Source organism: Mesoplodon mirus (genome assembly GCF_964341445.2).
Source record: "Mesoplodon mirus genome assembly, chromosome: 19".
NCBI lineage: Eukaryota > Metazoa > Chordata > Mammalia > Artiodactyla > Ziphiidae > Mesoplodon > Mesoplodon mirus.
This window is the reverse complement of record NC_138995.1, coordinates 63,851,821-63,870,949: the sequence shown is the minus strand read 5'-3', so window position 1 is coordinate 63,870,949 and position 19,129 is coordinate 63,851,821. Positions and strand designations below refer to the sequence as shown.

The 19,129-nt window shown below is 44.7% G+C and overlaps 1 protein-coding gene across 1 annotated transcript in view; it reads right to left on the bottom strand.

Annotated features, from left to right (window-relative positions):
• Nucleotides 1-11,871, bottom strand: part of LOC309794842 (uncharacterized protein) — a gene marked incomplete at its 3' end in the record, with an annotated part of 36,195 nt that extends 24,324 nt beyond the window's left edge. The window contains exons 1-3 of the mRNA XM_082606714.1: nucleotides 11,475-11,871; nucleotides 8,929-9,055; nucleotides 1,056-1,151 (exon numbers count right to left, since the gene is read on the bottom strand). Coding sequence (XP_082462840.1) covers nucleotides 1,056-1,151; nucleotides 8,929-9,055; nucleotides 11,475-11,504 — 253 coding nt within the window. The 5' untranslated portion in view covers nucleotides 11,505-11,871. The remainder of the gene's footprint in view (nucleotides 1-1,055; nucleotides 1,152-8,928; nucleotides 9,056-11,474) is intronic.
• Between the last annotated feature and the right edge of the window lie 7,258 nt (nucleotides 11,872-19,129).

Below are 19,129 nucleotides of genomic sequence, written 5' to 3'. Positions count from 1 at the left end.
CCCCTCTTAGGCATGTTGAGCATGAAGTGCCTTGAGGTTTAAGCAAACAGGAGGGATAGGAAGACTAGGGCGGAGGAGTGCTTCTGGGTGTCTGACTGATGCTCAGAGTGTGGGTGGATGCAGAAGGTGGGAAAGGGTAAGATACAGAGCATAGTTGGAAGGGCCCTGTTTACTTGCAGTTCAGAAGGAAATATGAGATACTATCAATCCTCACTAGCACTAACCCCACGATGTGAATAATACTAATAGCTTACTTTTGCTGAGCCACTCACTATGGGTCAAGTCAAGTGAGAAGCAGTTTCATACATAATCTATTACATCCTCCAACCACCCAATGAGACAGAAACGATTATGACTATAATTTCTCAGGAACAGACTGAGTGTAACAGACCACACTGATCAAACCATTTCATTCCTTTCCTTGAAAACACTCAGCCTCATATCCCAGCCCCAGGCACCAAATGACAAAGTCGAGTATCTTGTCAGTGGAATGTGAGTGGAAGCAATGTGTTGGAAGTGGGTGTGACATTTTCCCTTCTCTGTTTTCCCTCTGCCAGCTGGAGGATGCCAGGAACCCTGAAGGTCTCATGCTGATGACAGAAGGTAGCTGAGTCCCTGAATAGCTGTGTGGTCAGAGCTCCCTACTGATCCGCATCACCCTTGGTTCAAGAAAAACACTTCTCGTGTGCTGAGCCATGGAGATTTTGGAATACACCTGTTAGAACAGCTAGATTTACCTTGGCCAAACTTATATACAAAGGCACAATGGGATCATGGAACTTCCCCAGGGCCACAAGGCTGTGTGGTGTGTCACACCTAGTTTTTAAGCCCAAGTACATGGAGCCAAGAGCCTAAACTTACCAGATATGCCCCACACCTCCCCAGGAGCAGTGGAGAGTGTTATGGGGTAGAGGGACCACAGGTTAAAAGGTTCCACAGATCCCACGCCTCCAGAGAGGCCATGACAAGGAAATTCTCACAAATTTTATAGGCAATGGTCCTCCTGCTGTCTGCAACCTGCTGTGATGCCCGCTTGGCCAGCTGTTGGCACTTACCTGGGCAGGAGTTTGGGGAGAGGCCTCTCTTCCACGTCTGTAACTCTGGGCTGTCCTCCAGTGGGTGGATCAGCTCTGGCTTGGGCAAAGGACATCCTGTTCACAGAGAAAAAAGAGAGCATGGGGATTTTGGTGAGAAGAAAGAAACCTCTCAACCCAGATTGGGACTGCGGGATTTGGAAGAGACCTCGGAATGCAGCTGCTCCCGTCTCTGCAAACAAAACGCTGCAACTGGGAACCAAACTGTAAGAACACCATCCCTTGTCCCCGAAGACGGCAGACATTAGTGCTGGCTGCACAGACAGCACCGACCCTCTTTGACCTCCACCCCACAGAACCCAGCACCTCCTGAAGACGTTTTCTCATTCCTTCAAGTCAGGGACCTCGACCTCCCGCGCATCAGCAACACCTGGGGTGCCCAGCTACCACCACACAGCAGTTCAAACAAAATCTCTGGGAAGGGCCTGGGCATCAGATTTTAAACGCTCCCCACGTGACAGTAGCCAACCTGGCAGGCTAAGAAGTCCTGGTCTCCATCATCCCACAGATGGCATCATCGGTATCTGAGGTAGGCAGGTGACCTACGACAGCTGCTCTGAGTAAAAAGAAAGCTTTATTTCAGGAAGGGCTGAGTGAGGCCCCTGCAGCTCCTGCCATCCAGAAGCATCTTGTGACTCCTGTGAGGGAACCAGCCTGAGCATCAGAACCAAGGAAGCAAAGAAACAGATACCTGGGTTGGCACCCCCAACCTGGAAGCCAGCATCACCTCTGAGCTGCTTCTTAGATAACAGATTTCCTTCAGGGTGTAGACTGTTTGAGCTGGTCTGCCATGTGTACCCAAACATATATCAACCAATGTGGGGGTAAAGACTGTAGATAAATCAATGGCAGAGGTACCAGGACCCGCACAGAGAGCACATCTGCAGATCCTGAACCAAAGCTCAGGATTCGTTGGTCATCACTAAGCAAATGTTCACTCCTGTCTGCTACATGCTCAGCATGGGGCTCAGGGCCAGGGCAGTGGAAAGTGAAGGAGTCTTTCTTCGGCTGTCTGGAGTCATGCTCCCTGCAACCGCAGGGCCTTTGCACGTGCTGTCCCTTCTAACTGGAAGGCTGTTTTTTTTTTCCTACTTTGCTCATTCTAGATTACTCTAATTCTTTGGGTCTCAGCTCAAATGTCACTTCCTGAGAAGATTTCACTGAACTGTGGCTCCTGAGCCCAGGTGCTTCATCAATCTGCCATGTTGCCATGGAATTTTTAAATCCTAACAGTTAAGTCAAAACTCATATTTAGTCAACATCCTGTTTCCAGTTCTGCCTGTAAGGAGATTCCAAGTCGCCACTCCTTCCTAACAACAAGTGGCAAGCTGAACAGACTGAAAAGTCAACAAGTCTTCTTGGATCAGTAACAGAGGGGAGGAAACAAGGTAAACTACTATCCCTAGGACTGGAGACACCGGGAATACAGTGAGTCACAGCTTACAGGAGCAGAGACTCACGAGCAGAAACTGCCACAGGAACCAGCGCCAGGATAGGAAACCTGAACAGTAATGAATGGATTGGTGGAGGTTCAGTGCAGACAACTCTGACAGCAAAAAAACCTCCAGGGGATGCAGTCACAGGCAGGCCCTCACAGTATTATGAAATTTCTCTCCAGAAGCTCAACCAAGTTCCCACAAAAAATAGAAGAGAAAAATCCCCTCGGGCTTCTGGCAGGGGGGAAAGAAAAAGAACCAATTCTGAAATATACCAGAGCACTCTGTCTTTAACCAGGCCTGTCCTCAGAAGAAACTAGTTAACCAGAGCCTAAACTGCTGGGGTTTTATCAGAGCCTAAATGGCCTGGAAGAAAGGAAATACCCAACTCCAGTCAACTTTGGTGATCCTGTCCTACCTTAGTGGAGGAGATAAACACTTGTGACATTCACAGTCCAGAGGGATAGGCCCACTAAAAGACTGAGACCTAATCACAGAACTATAAGAACACTCTTTCCCTCCTGCCCTGCCACTATATATATACATATATTTTTAAATTTATTTTATTTTTGGTTGCGTTGGGTCTTTGTTGCTGTGTGTGGGCTTTCTCTAGTTGTGGTGAACGGGGGCTACTCTTCACTGCGGTGCACGGGCTTCTCATTGCGGTGGCTTCTCTTGTTGTGGAGCATGGGCTCTAGGTGCACAGGCTTCAGCAGTTGTGGCTTGCGGGTTCTAGAGCACAGGCTCAGTAGTTGTGGCACACGGGCTCAGTCGCTGTGGTGCATGGGCTTAGTTGCCCCGCGGCATGTGGGATCTTCCCGGACCAGGGCTTGAACCCGTGTCCCCTGCATTGGCAGGCAGATTCTTAACCACTGCACCACCAGGGAAGTTCCGCCTACCACATTTCTAAAGGCCTATTTACAGCAGTTACTTTTGCCCGGTATATCACGTGCAGCTATCAAAGGAAATCATGAGTCACGCTAACAGTCAAAGGACACAACTGGAAGGGACAGAGCCAGCATCAGAACCTGACGTGTCAGGGAAGCTGGAATGATCAGATCAGGGAGTTTAAATGACACGGATTAATACGCTAAGGGCTTTAATGAACAAAGTAGACAGCACGCAAAAACAGAGGGGCAATGTAAGCACATACAAGGAAATCCTAATGAAGAACAAAAAACAATGCTACAGATCAAATAACACTGAAGAATGCCTCTGGGGGACTTACCAGTAGACTGGACATGGCTCAAGAAAGAATCTCTGAGTTTGAGAATATGTCAATAGAAACCTTCAAAGCTGAAAGCAAAGAGGACAAAGACTGAAAAAAACAGAATATCCAAGGACCACAGAACTATACAAGGTGTAATGTACAAGTAATGTGAATTTAAAAAGGAGAAAAAAATGAGAAAAAGAAACAGAAGAAATACATGAAACAATAATGACTGGGAATTTCCCAAAATTAATGTCAAACACCAAAACACAGACCCAGAAAGCCAAGAGAACACCAAGCATGATAAATGCCCACTACCCCCACCCCTGTCCCCTAGCAAAAAAACAAACAACCAACCACCTAGGCATACCATTTCAAAACTACAGAAAACTGAAGATAAAGAAAAAATCCAGAAAGAAGACGAAGGTCAAAACAAAACAAAATAAAACATCTTACCTATACAGGAACAAAGACAAGAATTACATATGATTTCTCCTCAGAAATCACATAAGAAGAGAGTGGAAAGATTTAATGTGTTCAGAGAAAAACCTCACCAATCTTGAATTCCATACCCTGTGAAATTATCCTTCAAAACTGAAAGAGAAATAATTTCTCAAAGAAACAAAAATTGAGGGAATCTGTTGCCAGTAGACCTATCTTATAAGAAATGTTAAAATAGGGGGCTCCTAGCCCCACAAAACACTTTTAGCAGAGCCTTGATTAAAAGGAAACCTGCAAAAAAAAAAAAAAAAAGAAATGTTAAAATAACTTCTGTAGAGAGAAGGAAAATGATATAGGTCAGAAACTCAGATCTGAATATAGAAAGGAGGAATACTGCAAGAGCAATAAAAGAAGGTAAAGTTAAAACTTTTAGTTGTCTTAACCAATCTAACAGGTAACATTCTGTTCAGAATAATAATAGTAATAATGTATTCAATTATGCTTATGTACATAGCTTACACACACTTATACATATACATACATACATGTAAATGCTTATTTTTATGTATGTATAAAATATATATGCCCATTATATATGCACTTATATAGTGAAACAAATGGCAGCAATGATATGAAGGATGGGAGGACAGAATTAAGATTATTTTGTTATAAGGTCTCATGTTACCAGTGAAGTGATATAGTGTTATTTGAAAGCAGACTTAGATTAGTTGCCCTTTGGCACATTATCACTTACATTAGCAATCCTACAAAATGAAATACTTAGGTATAAATCTAAGAAAATATGTACAAGATTTATATGAGGAACTCCTCAAAGCTCTGATGAATGAAATCAAAGAACAAAATAAATGGAGAGAGATTTTATGTTCATGGATAAGAAGACTCAGTACTGTCAAGACGTCAGTTCTTCCCAATTTGATCTATAGATTCAATGCAACACCAATCAAAATCCCAGCGAATCATTTTGTGGGTATCCAAAACTGATTAAGTTTATATGGAGAGGCAAAAGACCCAGAAGAGCCAACACAATATTGAAGAAGAACAAAGTGGGAGGACTGACGCTAACCCAACCTCAAGACTTACAGTAAAGTTGCAGTAATGAAGACAGTGTGATGTTGGTGAAAGATCGATGGAACAGAATTGAAAGCCCAGAAACAGACCCACATAATACAGTCAACTGATCTTTGACAAAGGTGCAAAAGCAATACAAGAGCTAGCAAAGCTAGTCTTTTTAACAAATGGTGCTAGAACAACAGGACATCCACATATAAAAAAAATTACCTAGACAGGCCTGAAACCCTTCACAAAAATTAACTCAGAATGGATCACAGATCTAAATGTAAAACATAAAAGTCCTAGAAGATATTATAGGAGAAAACCTAGATGACTATGGGTATGTGATAACTTTCTAGATACAACACCAAAGGCATAATCCATGAAAGAAATGACTGATAAGCTGGACTTCATACAAATTAAAAACTTCTGCTCTGCCAAAAGAATGAGAAGACATGCCACACAGTAGGAGAAAATATTTGCAAAAGACATATCTGATAAAGGACAGTTATCCAAAATACACAAATATCTCTTAAAATTAGAAAGTAAGAAAACAAAAACGACCCAATTTTAAAATGAGCCAAATACGTTAACAGACACCTCACCAAAGACAAGAACAAAGACCTTAAAACACATCTCACCAAAGACAATATACACACAGCAAATAGGCATATGAAAAGATGCTCCACAGAATATATCATCAGAGAAATGCAAATTAAAACAAGATACCACTACACACCTATAAGAATGGTCAAGGGACTTCCCTGGTGGTGCAATGGTGAAGAATCCACCTGCCAATGCAGGGGACACAGGTTCGAGCCCTGGTCTGGGAAGATCCCACGTGCTGCAGAGCAACTAAGCCCGTGAGCCACAACTACTGAGCCTGCGCTCTAGAGCCCGCATGCCACAACTACTGAGCCTGAGTGTCACAGCAACTGAAGCCTGCGGGCCTAGAGCCTGTGCTCCCCAACAGGAGAAGCCACTGCAACGAGAAGGCTGCACACCACAACGAAGAGTAACCCACACACTGCAACAAAGAGTAGCCCTTGCTCACTGCAACTAGAGAAAGCCCAAATGCAGCAACGAAGATGCAAAGCAGCCATAAATAAATAAATATAAATGAAAGAAAGAAAGAAAGGAAGGAAGGGAGGGAGGGAGGGAGGAAGAAAGGTCAAAATGTGGAACTCTGACAACACCAAATGCTAGCAAGGATGCGGAGCAGCAGGAACTCTCATTCAATGCTGGTGGGAATGCAAAATGGTATCACCATTTTGAAGGCAGTTTGGTGGGTTCTTAAAAAACTAAATATACCTTCACCATAGGATCCATCAATCACAGTTCTCGCTATCTACCCAAAGGTGCTGAAAACTTATGTCCACGTAAAAACCTGCACATGGATGTTTACAGCAGCTTTATTCATAATTGCCAACACTTGGAAGCAACCGAGATGTTCTTCAGTAGGTAAATAGATAAACGATGGTAAATCTAGACAGTAAAATATTATTCAGCACTAAAAAGAAACATGCTATCAAGCCATGAAACGAGAAACAAATGCATATTACTAAGTGGAAGAAGCCAATCTGAAAAGGTTACATATTCTATGATTCCAGCTATATGACATTCTGGAAAGCACAAATGGAGACAGTAAAGAAAGATCAGTGGTTGGTGAGGGGCAGGGATGAATAGAGAGGACTCTCAGGGCAACAAAAAAAGTTTGTGTGATACTATGATGGATGCATGTCACTATACATTTGTCCAAACTCGTGGAATGTACAACACCAAGAGTGAACCCTAATGTCAACTATGGACTTTGGGTGATTACGATGTGTCAGTGTAGATGCATCAACTCTAACAAATGTACCATTCTGGTGAGAATATTGAGAATGAGGGAGGGTATACTCGTGTGGGGGGAGGGGGTATGTGGGAAACCTCTATACTTACCTCTCAATTTTGCTGTGAACCTAAAACTGCTCAAAAAAAAACAAGTCTTAAAAAAACAATAACTATTTATAGGTGTAACCATATTCCAGGGACTGTGCCAAGCAATTTAAATGCATTAAAAAAAATGAATTAAGTTTATGAACTAATTTAGGAATGAAATGACATACGTATTTAAAATATTGAGTCTTTTCATTCAGGAACAAGGTAAATGTCTTCATGGATCTAAGTCTTTTTTAGGCCCTAAGCAAAGCGTTATATTGACCTTCCTGTGGGCCTTGCATGAAAAATTCTATTTTAGGATTTCCTTATAGCACCCACATGAAGTACATACTGCAATGAGCACCATTTTATAGATGAAGAAACAGAGGCTGAGGCAGATAAAATGATTTGCTGAAACCATGGACATGATGAATGGCTGAGCCAAGATGAAAACCAAAGTCTAGTCATCTCTGGCATCTGGCACCTGTATTTAACTACAAAGCTACACAACACTGTTCCAGAACATGCTGAGTCCAAGCGTAGGGTGATGACCATGACAAAAAGGATGAGGATGATATCACTAACAGTTGTGACGGCAGCAGGAGTCACAATTGCTAACCCTGCACACAGCCAGGCAGCACCACGCATTGTTCTGAGCCTCACGACAGACGTGTGAAGCAGGTACTGTATTACTTCATGAGATACTACCTATGAGATAACTGACATACAGAAGCGTTCAGTAACCTGCCCAGGAACACACAGCTCATAAGCAGCAGAGCAGGGATTAGAGACCAGAGGTCCAGCACCAGACCCTGGTCTCCCAAGTGCTACACGAAGAAGGAAACAGCAAACACTTCCCCGTGGGAGTCAGCAGCCTCAGACCAAGTGGGCTGTGGTGGTGAGAGGAGGACATGAGCGGAGGAGTCAATGCTCAGGAAACAGGGCCAGAGGAAGCAGACGTGGAGACGCCAGAATTCAGCATTTCATGAACTACGAAAAACAAAACCTTGGGTTCGGAATCCCACACAGTGATTTGGTCAAATAGAGACATTTGCACGAACATCGTATATCATTTATTCTAATCAACATTTCACAAAAGGACAAAAAAGGCAAAGCAGAGCTGTTGACAACCAAGATGTGCCTGTTAAGTTGAATGGATTAAGCTTTGGGAGGGACTCGCAACAATGGCCCTATTTTCCTTACTTGCTGAGGACAGTGTGCTGGGAGAATTAAATGAGTAGGGCATGAACAGAAAAACAAGATAAACATACAGCAAGAAATAGAGAGGGGTGGGTGGGCCTCAGAGAGCAAGGACTTGGTGACTGCCTCCTTCTGCAAAATAGCTGCAGCAGAAAAAACTACTGTGAAAACAAAGTGACACGAGCAGGCCCACGAGAGAAGGCAGAGCAAGAGACCCAGAAGCCAGGGCATCATCATGCTTCTCTCAGCCGCTGTATTGGTCCCTCAAGGAGCCCGGCAGGAATTCCTACCTTCGGGTTCCGTGAGACACCTCCATTTCCTCCCAGCACATCCTTCTCCTTTGGCTGTGACCAAAGGCAAACTATGTTTCTTGTCCAACCCTCCCTAAGTGAGATACAAGGAGACCAGGCAACAAGAGGTGAGTCCAAAAAATAACTGAAGCTGTGGGGAGGAGGGTAGATGGGCTACAGAGGGCTACTCAACCACCAGGCCTGGAGCCAGAGGGTGGAATGAAGCAAGGGACAGGTCCCACCTGGTGAAGCTGGGAAGGCCTTACCCAGAGAGACCAGGAGCCCGCAGGTCTCCAGCATCACCTCCTGGTACAGGGTCCTCTGGGCGGGGTCCAGCTGCCCCCACTCGTCCTGGGTAAAAGTCACGGCCACATCCTCATAAGTAACAAGCATCTGGAAAGTCAAGCAGACGCAGTTGTGTTGGTCTTGGGGCTATTGATGGAATGAGAGCACATCTCTCTCCATGGCAAAGACGCAGAGACCAAACAGCGCCGGCAGGCCGAGCTCTGTGCTGGACTCCAGGAGGCAGACACTGCTCTAGACTGATCACAGCAGTGTAGCCGACAGAAGCCTCCTAGGCAGGAGCCGACGGAGAATGACACGAGGTCAGGACCCTCCCGCATGGACTGTGAGGCACAGAATGGTAAGGGTGCTAACATGTCAGACAAATGGGGACGAACAATGATGACAACGAAAACAATACCAATAATAATTACGGCAAGAGCGCCCCAGACCCACTGGTCCTCACCGCGTGCCTGCCTCGTGCTGAGGCATTTACGTCTTGTTCAAGCGTCTAAACGTCCCCAGCTCTGAAGTCCCACCCACTCCTGAGGTCCGAGTCCTAAGTCCTAAAGTCAGCACTTGCCTGCTGTGTGAACTCGGGGGCCTCGCTCAATTTCTCTGAACGCTGATTTCTGAATCAATACAATGATTCTCACTGAGCAATAACAGTTATGAGAATTAAAGAAAAAAGAAACACTGGGTGACTGGCCACAGCCGGTGAGGTCAAAGCCATTATCATCTTCAGGTCAGTCAGGAGACCTGAGGCCCAGGGAGCTCTACCAGTTCACCCAAAGTTTACATGTGCTGTGATCAGAGGCAGGATTTAAAAGCAGGTTCCTCTGGTCTGAGGTCTAACAGCATAACCATGACCCACTGGCAAGGTAAAACCACAGTTAATGAAGATGTGAAGCATTTTAAATAGATTTCCCAGTTATATGCATTTCAGCCACTGCCGAACATAGTTGTGCACACGTGGGCAGAGAAGCAGGCTCATCATCACCCACCTCCCAGGAGAGTCACCTGAGGCGGTGGCTCCTACCTGGGAAGTGGCAGGGCCTGGACCAGCTCCTGCTGCCAGGTGAACCGTGGAGACTCCCAGGGAGAATCCACAGTGAGCCACCACTTCTTTTTTCTACCTGAGACCTGACAGCATGTATCCCGCAGGAAAGAATACTTCAGGGACCAGGGAACAGGAATTGCTGAGGACACTGGAGGCTGTAGCCAGGAGAACAACGGCCTCTGATTGGCCATGATGTCTGTCCTGGCTGAGCAGGATGGAACATTCAGCCAACGGCCACACCGTCTGGCCCTCCCAGGACATGTCTCAGCAGATGGGGGAGTAGGGAGGATTCTGGCAATCGCAAAGACCCTCTAGGGGTTCCTTAAACAACCAATATACCTTTTATTTGGTCCACACTCTTCCGCATGCCGAAATGCCATGTCCTTGGCTCATGCCAAAACTGCCTACCGGAAGGAGGCCTGCTTGGCTTGAAAAGTTTGCTTTAGGCGTCACCTCCAGGCATCCCTCTCCACTGTTCGTAGAGAAGAGGGTAAAAATACAGGCTGTGGTGGCGACATACTGGTTGTTACTTTCTGCTACTTAAGAACTGCAGTGAACTTGGGCAGGAAACTGTACTTCTCTGAGTCTCAAGTTGTTCTTGTACAAAACAGTGATAATAACAGAACTTAGCTCTGAAAAGGTGAGGATTACATGAGGTGATATATTATGCCTGTCTACCTGCTAACAGCAAGGACTCAGTGGAGGCCGGCTGGCTATTATGGTTCTTTTCTCATTGTTTTCTCTCTGCTCCCACAGCATCCTGGACAAATTCAACCAGGAATTTTGCCAGGTTCCCTACACAAAAATGCCAGAACACAGGCAACAGGAAGGGGCCATTTTAAGCTAACTGCTAGAAAAGGCCTCTCCAAATAGGAGACACCTACGCAGAGGCCAGAAGGATGTGAGAGGAAAGTCCTGCAAAGATATAGGAACAGTGGGACTTCCCTGGCGGTCCAGTGGTTAGGGCTCCATGCTTCTACTGCAGGGGGCGCAGGTTCGATCCCTGGTTGGAGAACCAAGATCCCCAAGCCCTGCAGCACGGCCAAAAAAAAAAAAAAGATACAGGAACAGTACTCCAGGCAAAGGCCAGTGCAAATATAAAGATTGGGGGCGGGGCGCGGGGACAGAGAACTTCTCATGGTCAGCTTGGTGTGTCTGCAGAACAGTGAGCCAGGGAAGAACGGAAGGTCAGAGGAGGTCGGCCGGGAGGACGGGGACGCTGGAGTCCTAGAATTTTAAGTGTGGCGGGAAGGAAGGAAGCATCATTTATCCTTCACGCACTGATGAAACACCTGTCGGAGACCCAAAACTGTGGTAAGACCGCGGAGAAAATAACGAGTCAGCGGCACTTGTTTTAAGTAAACGACGGGGACGAAGAGAAACCCAATGGCTTACTCGGCCTCCAGCCTGCCCGGGAGCCCTCTCCGAACCAGCGGAGAAGCAGCAATGCCAGCAATACGGTCCACTCACCCGCGCCGGGCCCAACCACGACGCCGCCATCACGGGACCGTGAGGAGAGAGCGGGGCCAGAGAGGCGGCTCCAGGATTCAGCCGCCCGCCTCCTGCCCAGAGCAGGGGGATGAGGGGGTTGGGGGGGGGGTCACCTCGGCCGACGGTCGCACTCCGAGCCTGTTTCCCAGGCGCAAAATGCGCACGAGGCCCAGGCCGTCGCGTCAGAGCTGCGGGGACGGGGTCGGGGCCCCGGCGGGCGCTCACGGGACACTCCCGTTACGGAGGACGCGGGGCGGGTGTTGGGCTAGTACACCGACGCGGAGGTAAGACACACCCTCCTCACCGGCCTGCCCAGCTCGGGGCTGGGAAACGCACCCAGCCCATCGCCACAGGCCCCACAGCCCCGGAGGACCCAGCCGGCACAGACAGATGACGCAGCTCTCCAAATGGTCGGAGGTCCCGCCCCCGCCGGCGCGGGCCGCAGGGAACCGCCCCCCGCCCTGGGCCGTCACTGGCCCAGCATCGGCGCAAACACGCGGCGCTCAGCCGTCTGGGTAACGTAGTATTTTTTCCCCTGCAAACAACCAGGTGTGTGGAGCAATTTGCCTCAGAGCATCAGTGAAAGCAGTATTTCTGGACTCTCTCCTCAAACACCATGAATGGTCTCTATCGGTGGAAAAAGACTCCCAGATTTTTTTCTGGCAAGGAATGTGAAAAATGGGTCCTGACCCTGGAATTCTGTCACCTGCTCCCTCCTGTTCATCCCTAGTATCACTTTAAAGCTCACTGTGTAGAGCCCTGTAGGCCACTGTAAAGAAGTCGTATTATGTTCCCTGTGTGTTCTAGAATATACCCAGGAATTGTTAATATACACAGAAATGGGAATGATTGTCATGAAGGAAGTAGTTTATGCTCACACATTCCTAGAAACAGGAGGCGGGGCACATCACAAAGGGCCACGAGGGGGAGACCAGGATGGGTCAGGAGGTAAGAGAGGTGAAGAAAGCATGGTCCAGAGCTTTTATTGTGTTTCCAACAGGAAAAACAAGGCAGGGTAGGCTAAACAGTTTGGTATTGGCTAGTTTGAATACTGTCAACAGGCTTTGGAGCATACGGGCTGACCTTATTTGCCCGGCACAGGCCCTTAGATGATGAGAAATATAGTCTCCTAAGTGTAAGAGTCAGAAACAGGAGGGTTTCCAACTAGGGGCTTTGGGTTGCTTAATTTACACATGAAAGAAACAGCCCCTAAGAGTAGTTTGTTACCTCTAAGAATTGGCTAGTCCTGAAAGGGGCAGTCTCAGGAATTTCCTGGCAGTCCAGTGGTTAGGACTCCAAGAGCTCACTGCTGAGGGCCCAGGTTCAATCCCTGGTTGGGAAACTAAGAGCTCACAAGCCATGCTGTGTATTTGGGGGCCTCAATCAGTTGTCCTTCGCCATTTTCAGAGGTGTGAGTCTATGAGAAGGGCGTGTGGAACCATCCCTCTAAATTACCAATCCCACGGGAGATAACTGGGCTCTTACTAACACCATCATCCCTCGAATACCTGCTTTCTACCTGCTCACCTGGACAGCCCCTCCTTGGAACTGCTCCTTCCTCTGTCCATGACTCTCTACCTTGTTGCAACTTAAAGATCACATCTGGCTTGATGCACTGACACGCTGTTCTCTGGAAGTGACATAAAAATGGCCAATTTGGGGCTTCCCTGATGGCACAGTGGTTAAGAATCCACCTGCCAATGCAAGGGACACGAGTTCGAGCCCTGGTCCGGGCAGATTCAACATGCCGCAGAGCAACTAAGCCCGTGCGCCACAACTACTGAGCTTGCACTGTGGAGCCCGCGTGCCGCAACTACTGAGTCCGAGTGCCACAACTACTGAAGCCCGTGTGCCTAGAGCCCGTGCTCTGCAACAGAGAAGCCACCGCAATGAGAAGCCCGTGCACCTCAACGAAGAGTAGCCCCCGCTCACCGCAACTAGAGAGAAAGCCCACACGCAGCGAGGATGCAAAGCAGCCAAAAATAAATAAATAAATGTATATTTTTTAAAAGGACTAAAAAGGGGGATGGGGCACAACAACAACAAAAAATATATGCTTAATACACGGATCTCCAAATTAAAAATCACAGCAGGGCTTCCCTGGTAGCGCAGTGATTGAGAGTCCGCCTGCCGATGCAGGGGATGTGGGTTCATGCCCCAGTCCGGGAGGATCCCACGTGCCGCTGAGCGGCTGGGCCCGTGAGCCATGGTCGCTGGGCCTGCGCGTCCGGAGCCTGTGCTCCGCAACGGGAGAGGCCACAGCAGTGAGAGGCCCGCGTACTGGAAAAAAAAAAAAAAAAAATCACAGCAGACAGAAATTTCCTTCAAGTCATCCAGCTGGTTAGAACAAGGCCAGGAAGTGTAACCAGGTGGTCTGACCAAGAGGGTCCATGCTCTTGACACTGCTCCAAGGAAGGGAAAATAGTGCCCATTTACAATTTAGCTTAGACCATTCAATTGTCAGGTGTGTAACATACCTGTGAACAGATTACAAATCTTTAACCCTCAAAACTCAAGGATGACGTCTTTGAGCATTCCAGAGGCACCTCAGCATCCGATAACTAAGACAGGAAAGGCAGTCTGCAGGCCAGAGTATGAGTACAAAGGGGAGAGGCAAATACTCCCAGAGACCAGATTCCTACAGATCTCCAGCATCACGTCTCTGTAGAGGGCCCTCCCAGCTGGACCAAATGCTCCCATACCATCTCAGTAAAACTCACAGACAGGTCCATGAACTTGACTAAGCCTGCAACAACACACCCTTTAATCTCCAGTTATGCACATTTAATGATGCAGGAATTATTATGACCCCATGTTCTTTAATTTTCTTTTTGTTGAAGTCAAAGGCTACCAGTTTCAACAGTGGGAACAAAAAGTAAATGAGAAACTGTTGACATATGTGCAATGGAAATACACAGCATTGACCTGGTCGTTACATCTTTGTACAAATAAAAACAAATAAAGGGAATATTTGCAAGTCAAACCACTGACGACATATCTAAATAGACACAGATTTATTGAGAGGCAAGATTCTTTCTCACCAGACATTCTCTATATTTTGTCAACACTAAATTAAATCTTGATCACTATGTAAGAATTTCGACTCTGACATAACTGATTGTTTTCGTTACAGTGATTTACATGTATATAAGCCTTCACCTCAAAGCTATGACTTATTTCTTGTTGTAGAAAACTGTATTTAATATTTGTTAAAGAAATTTGAACTTCCTCAACATTTAGGTATCATTTAAGTCACTGTGAAGAAGAGTTAATATAGCATGCTATCCTTTGAGCTTCAGTTTGCCCTTGGCTAAAGTTTGAGGCCTTAGATTTCGGGAGGCTTCCTATCATTCCCAGAAATGATGAATGGCTCAGTGCACCTACTGTTTGTGTAAACAAGGTGGCTTATGCTGCTAACCTGCTATGCTTCTGGAGGTCTAGAATTTTGTTATGCTCTAGACAGAGTGCCCAATAAAAATCATAGGCACTGAGGTTCTAATAAGTTTCCCTAGTAGACATTTCACACATGCAGTCACAATTCATTGACAGAACTTAAATTAAGCACTCAGAATTCCTAAAGCTTGTCCCTGGTTTCCTCTGGACTCCAGTCCTTGTATCTTTTCCCTTGACTGAGAGAGATTGCTTTGTATTCTTGTGCTGTCATAAACCATCGATGTTGAGTATAATATGCTGAGTCCTTTGATGCTTCCTAGTAAGTCATAAACCTGGGTAGTCTTGAGGGCTTTCAACACAGTCATTCATTATGACTTTTAAAGTCTTATAGATCTGTCCATAAAAGCCCATATAGTTTCTCTTTGTGGTCAATGTATGTCATATACTGTGCCAACTATACACACAGCTTTGTGTAAACACTGTGAGGGCGGCAAACATAAAAATACACTACTGTGTGGCCATTCACTAACACACACATTGAGTGTCTACTGAGGAAAATAAAAACGTAAAGTGAAAAGAATCAGACAGTGGCTGGATGTGAGGATGATGAAAGAAAAATGGCTGTGAGGTGTCTGGCTTGGTCAACAAGACAGAAGATAGTGGAATTCACTGAGACTGTTTTTTCAGGCACCTCAAACACAATGTCTAAAACCAAATGCCAACCTTAGCCCTTTTCTACCTCCCTGCTTCCTCAAACTCAGAGATTATCTATATTTCCCACAAAGTTACAAGAGATGATGCAACCATCGAAGACTGAGTTTGGTTTCTCACTCAAACTGAAAGGATGGCCAAGATGTACTATAAAATGAGAAAGGGGGTTACAGATCAAATGAGTATTATTTGATCCATTTTAGTACAAATGAATAGTGACCAGGAAAACAAAGATTCATACTACAAGAAGGAATCTAGGAAAGTGATAAGGGCATGGACTCTGTAGCCAGCCTAAATGGCCTCCAATCCCTAATCTCATACTTTGTAATGACTGTACAATTTTGGGCAAACTCCTTAATCTTTCTGTTCCTCAGTTTTCTGATTTGTAAAATGAGGATAATATTACCTATCACATAGACTTGTTGCAAAGGTTAAGAGTTGATGTGTTTAAACATTCAAAACAATGGCTGATATACAGTAATACCACGTTTGCTTGCTCTTAGAATTATGATGGGTGCATCCTTATGGTGATGGTCTTGGCCAAATGACACATGCATAAACTCAGTGTATATGAATACACAGAAGGTGTGGAAGTATGAACAGAGGGTAACAGACATGAGAAATATTCAACCTGGAGACACAGATTTGGGGGAACTCTGTAGATCACTGAGTATAAAATGCATTGAGTGGGAATTAACTCACTCATGGAACACAACACAAGTGAGAAAGCAATGGCCTTGGATGGACCCTGGGAAGCACATTGTTTAATACATGGGCTAAAGACACAGACTCTCTGAAGAAGGGAAAGAACTCACAGAAACCAGGAAAGGACCTTCAAGTCAGAGAGGTGGGCAACAGTCCAACAGTGATGGGAGGGCGGGAGGAGGCGAGAGGACAAAAGGGAACTTTGTGAGACCTGCTTAAGCCAGGCAACCATGGTGGAGGTCATTCTTTAGTTGTCAGTGGAGCAAAAGGGACATGAGGGGGTGAGGACAGGCAGTGGACACAACAGTCACACAGGGTGTATCTGTGGGAGAAAAGAGAAGGGCAGAGCTCAGTGCACACGTAGGGCAGAAAGTGCCTGGGGGTGAGGAACACAGGTATAGATTGCGAGGACAGAGGGGATTCAGAGGGAGAAGCTAAAGAACAACAAGTAGAGGCACAGAAGAAAGACAGTGGCCCTATACAAGTTGGGGAATATGGGAGAATGTGTTCAACAACAAAGAGGAAGACTGAACCTGGAAGACGAGTAGCCCATTCTCCTTTGAGGCTATAACAAGCCTTAGAGAGCTCGGAAATTTTACACACGAATCTTCCCTGAAGAACACAACTCTGAACAATCTGCAGGTTGCCCAGTTTTATTTTCTTGAGAAATATGTGTGGATAACAACACAGAAGACGGCAAGTCTTCCATTCCTCCAGATACTTCAGGATTTCTATTCCAGTATCAAGATAAACCACCAGAGAACCACTGACTTTGGACTACACAGTTTTGCTTGTTTTCTCAGAGTCCTTCTTTGGCATCATAAACTAGGCAAAGAAATAGAAGATGTGTAAAAGAACCAAACAGAAATCAGACAATTGAAAAATTCAAAAACCAAAACGAAAATTCACTGGATGGGCTCAATAGTAGATTATATATGAGAGAGAAGGAATCAGTGAGCTCAAAGAGAAATCAATGGAAATTAATCAACGTGAGCAACAGAGAAAAACAGACTGGGGGAAACAAAAAGATGGGAGCCTGAGAATCCTATGGAACAAGAACAAGAGAACAAAGGGCTGAAAAAACTATTTGAAGAATAACTAAAAATTTCCCAAATTTGCCAAATGGCATACACCACAAAATTCGAAAAGCTGAGCAAACACCAAACAGGATAAGCCCCCCAAATTTTATGGCAGGTTACATCATAATCAAACTTCTGAACTCTATATACAAGGAAAAAACACTTTCAAAGCACTTGACATAAAGGATACATTACAGATAGGGAAATAATGAGTCAAATGGCAGCATATTTCTCAACTGAAACAGATCAGATTTCCCATCTGGAAGACAGAAGGAAATGACTTACTTGCCTTTCAAGTACTAAAAGAAAAGAACTGCTGACCCTGAATCCTATATCCCACAAAAATTTCCTTTGGGAATGAAGGAGACATAAAGACATTTTTAGATGAAGGAAAACAAAAACATTTGTTACCAGAAAATCTGCAACAAAAGATAGGCTATAGATGTTTGTGGGGCAAAAAATTTAAAAAGAAACTGTTAATGGAAGAAACTTGAGATTTCAAGAAGGAAGAAAGAACAATGTAATGAGTAAAAGTAGAAGTAAACAGACTGTGCTTCTTCTGAGTTTTGTAAAAATTGTTTGACAGTTGAAGCAAAAAGAACATCATCCAATATGGTGTTCAGTATATGAAAAGGAAATACCTAAGACAATTATATTAAAAGAATGGGGAATGTAAAGGTACCCAATGGAAGTACGGTTTCTACGTGTCAAAGTGCTAAAGTGTTGATACCGTAGGCTGTGATAAGTTATGTATGTACAATACAATACCTAGAGTAACCACTAAAATACAAGAGATATACTCAAAAACATCACAGATATATCAAGTGGAGTTCCTAACATTAAAGTAACCCACAAGAAGGCAAAACAAACAACAAAAAGTACCCCCTCAAAACCAAACAACAACAAGCAACAAAAACATCATAAAATGGTAGTTGTAAGCCCTAAAAATATCAATAATTATTTTAAATTTAAATGGCCTAAATATACCAATTTAAAAACAGAAATCAGTAAGATGGATATAAGAAAAAGAGCCAAGTATATGCTATTCACAATATTCACATATTACATTACTTCAAATGTAACAATATAGATAAGGTTGAAAATAAAATTATGGAAAAATATAAACCATGCAAACATTAACCAAAAAACTCAATAGTGGCTATATTAATATCAGATAAAGTATACTTCAAAGGAAAAAATTTTAGAGGAGCACAAAGAAAGCATAATGATAAAAGGGTTATTACACCAAGATGACATAGCAATCCTAAATGTGTATGCACCAAACAACAGAGCTTTGAAATACATGAAGTGAACACTGACAGAACTTAAAGGAGGAAGAGACAATTCTAGAATTAAACTGCAGGACTTCAACACCTCTTTCTCAGCTGTTGATAAAAATACAAGGCAGGAAATCAGCAGATAGCGAAAATCTGAAAAACACCATCAATGAACAGTATCTGGTACATACATGTACAAACTCCACCCAATGACAGTAGGATACACACTCTTTTCAAGCAGCCTTACTGAACATTCATCAAATATCCTGGGTCATAAAACAAACCTCAAAAAATTTAAATAGCCAAATCAAACGTAAAAGAAATCAGAAGAAAGCACAAAATACTCCAAACACTGGGAAATGAAACAACATCCTTCTAAATAATCCATGGGTTAGACAGTCTCAAATAAAGAAATATTTAGAACTGAATGAAATGTAATTAGAACATAAGAAGCTAAAACAGTACTGTG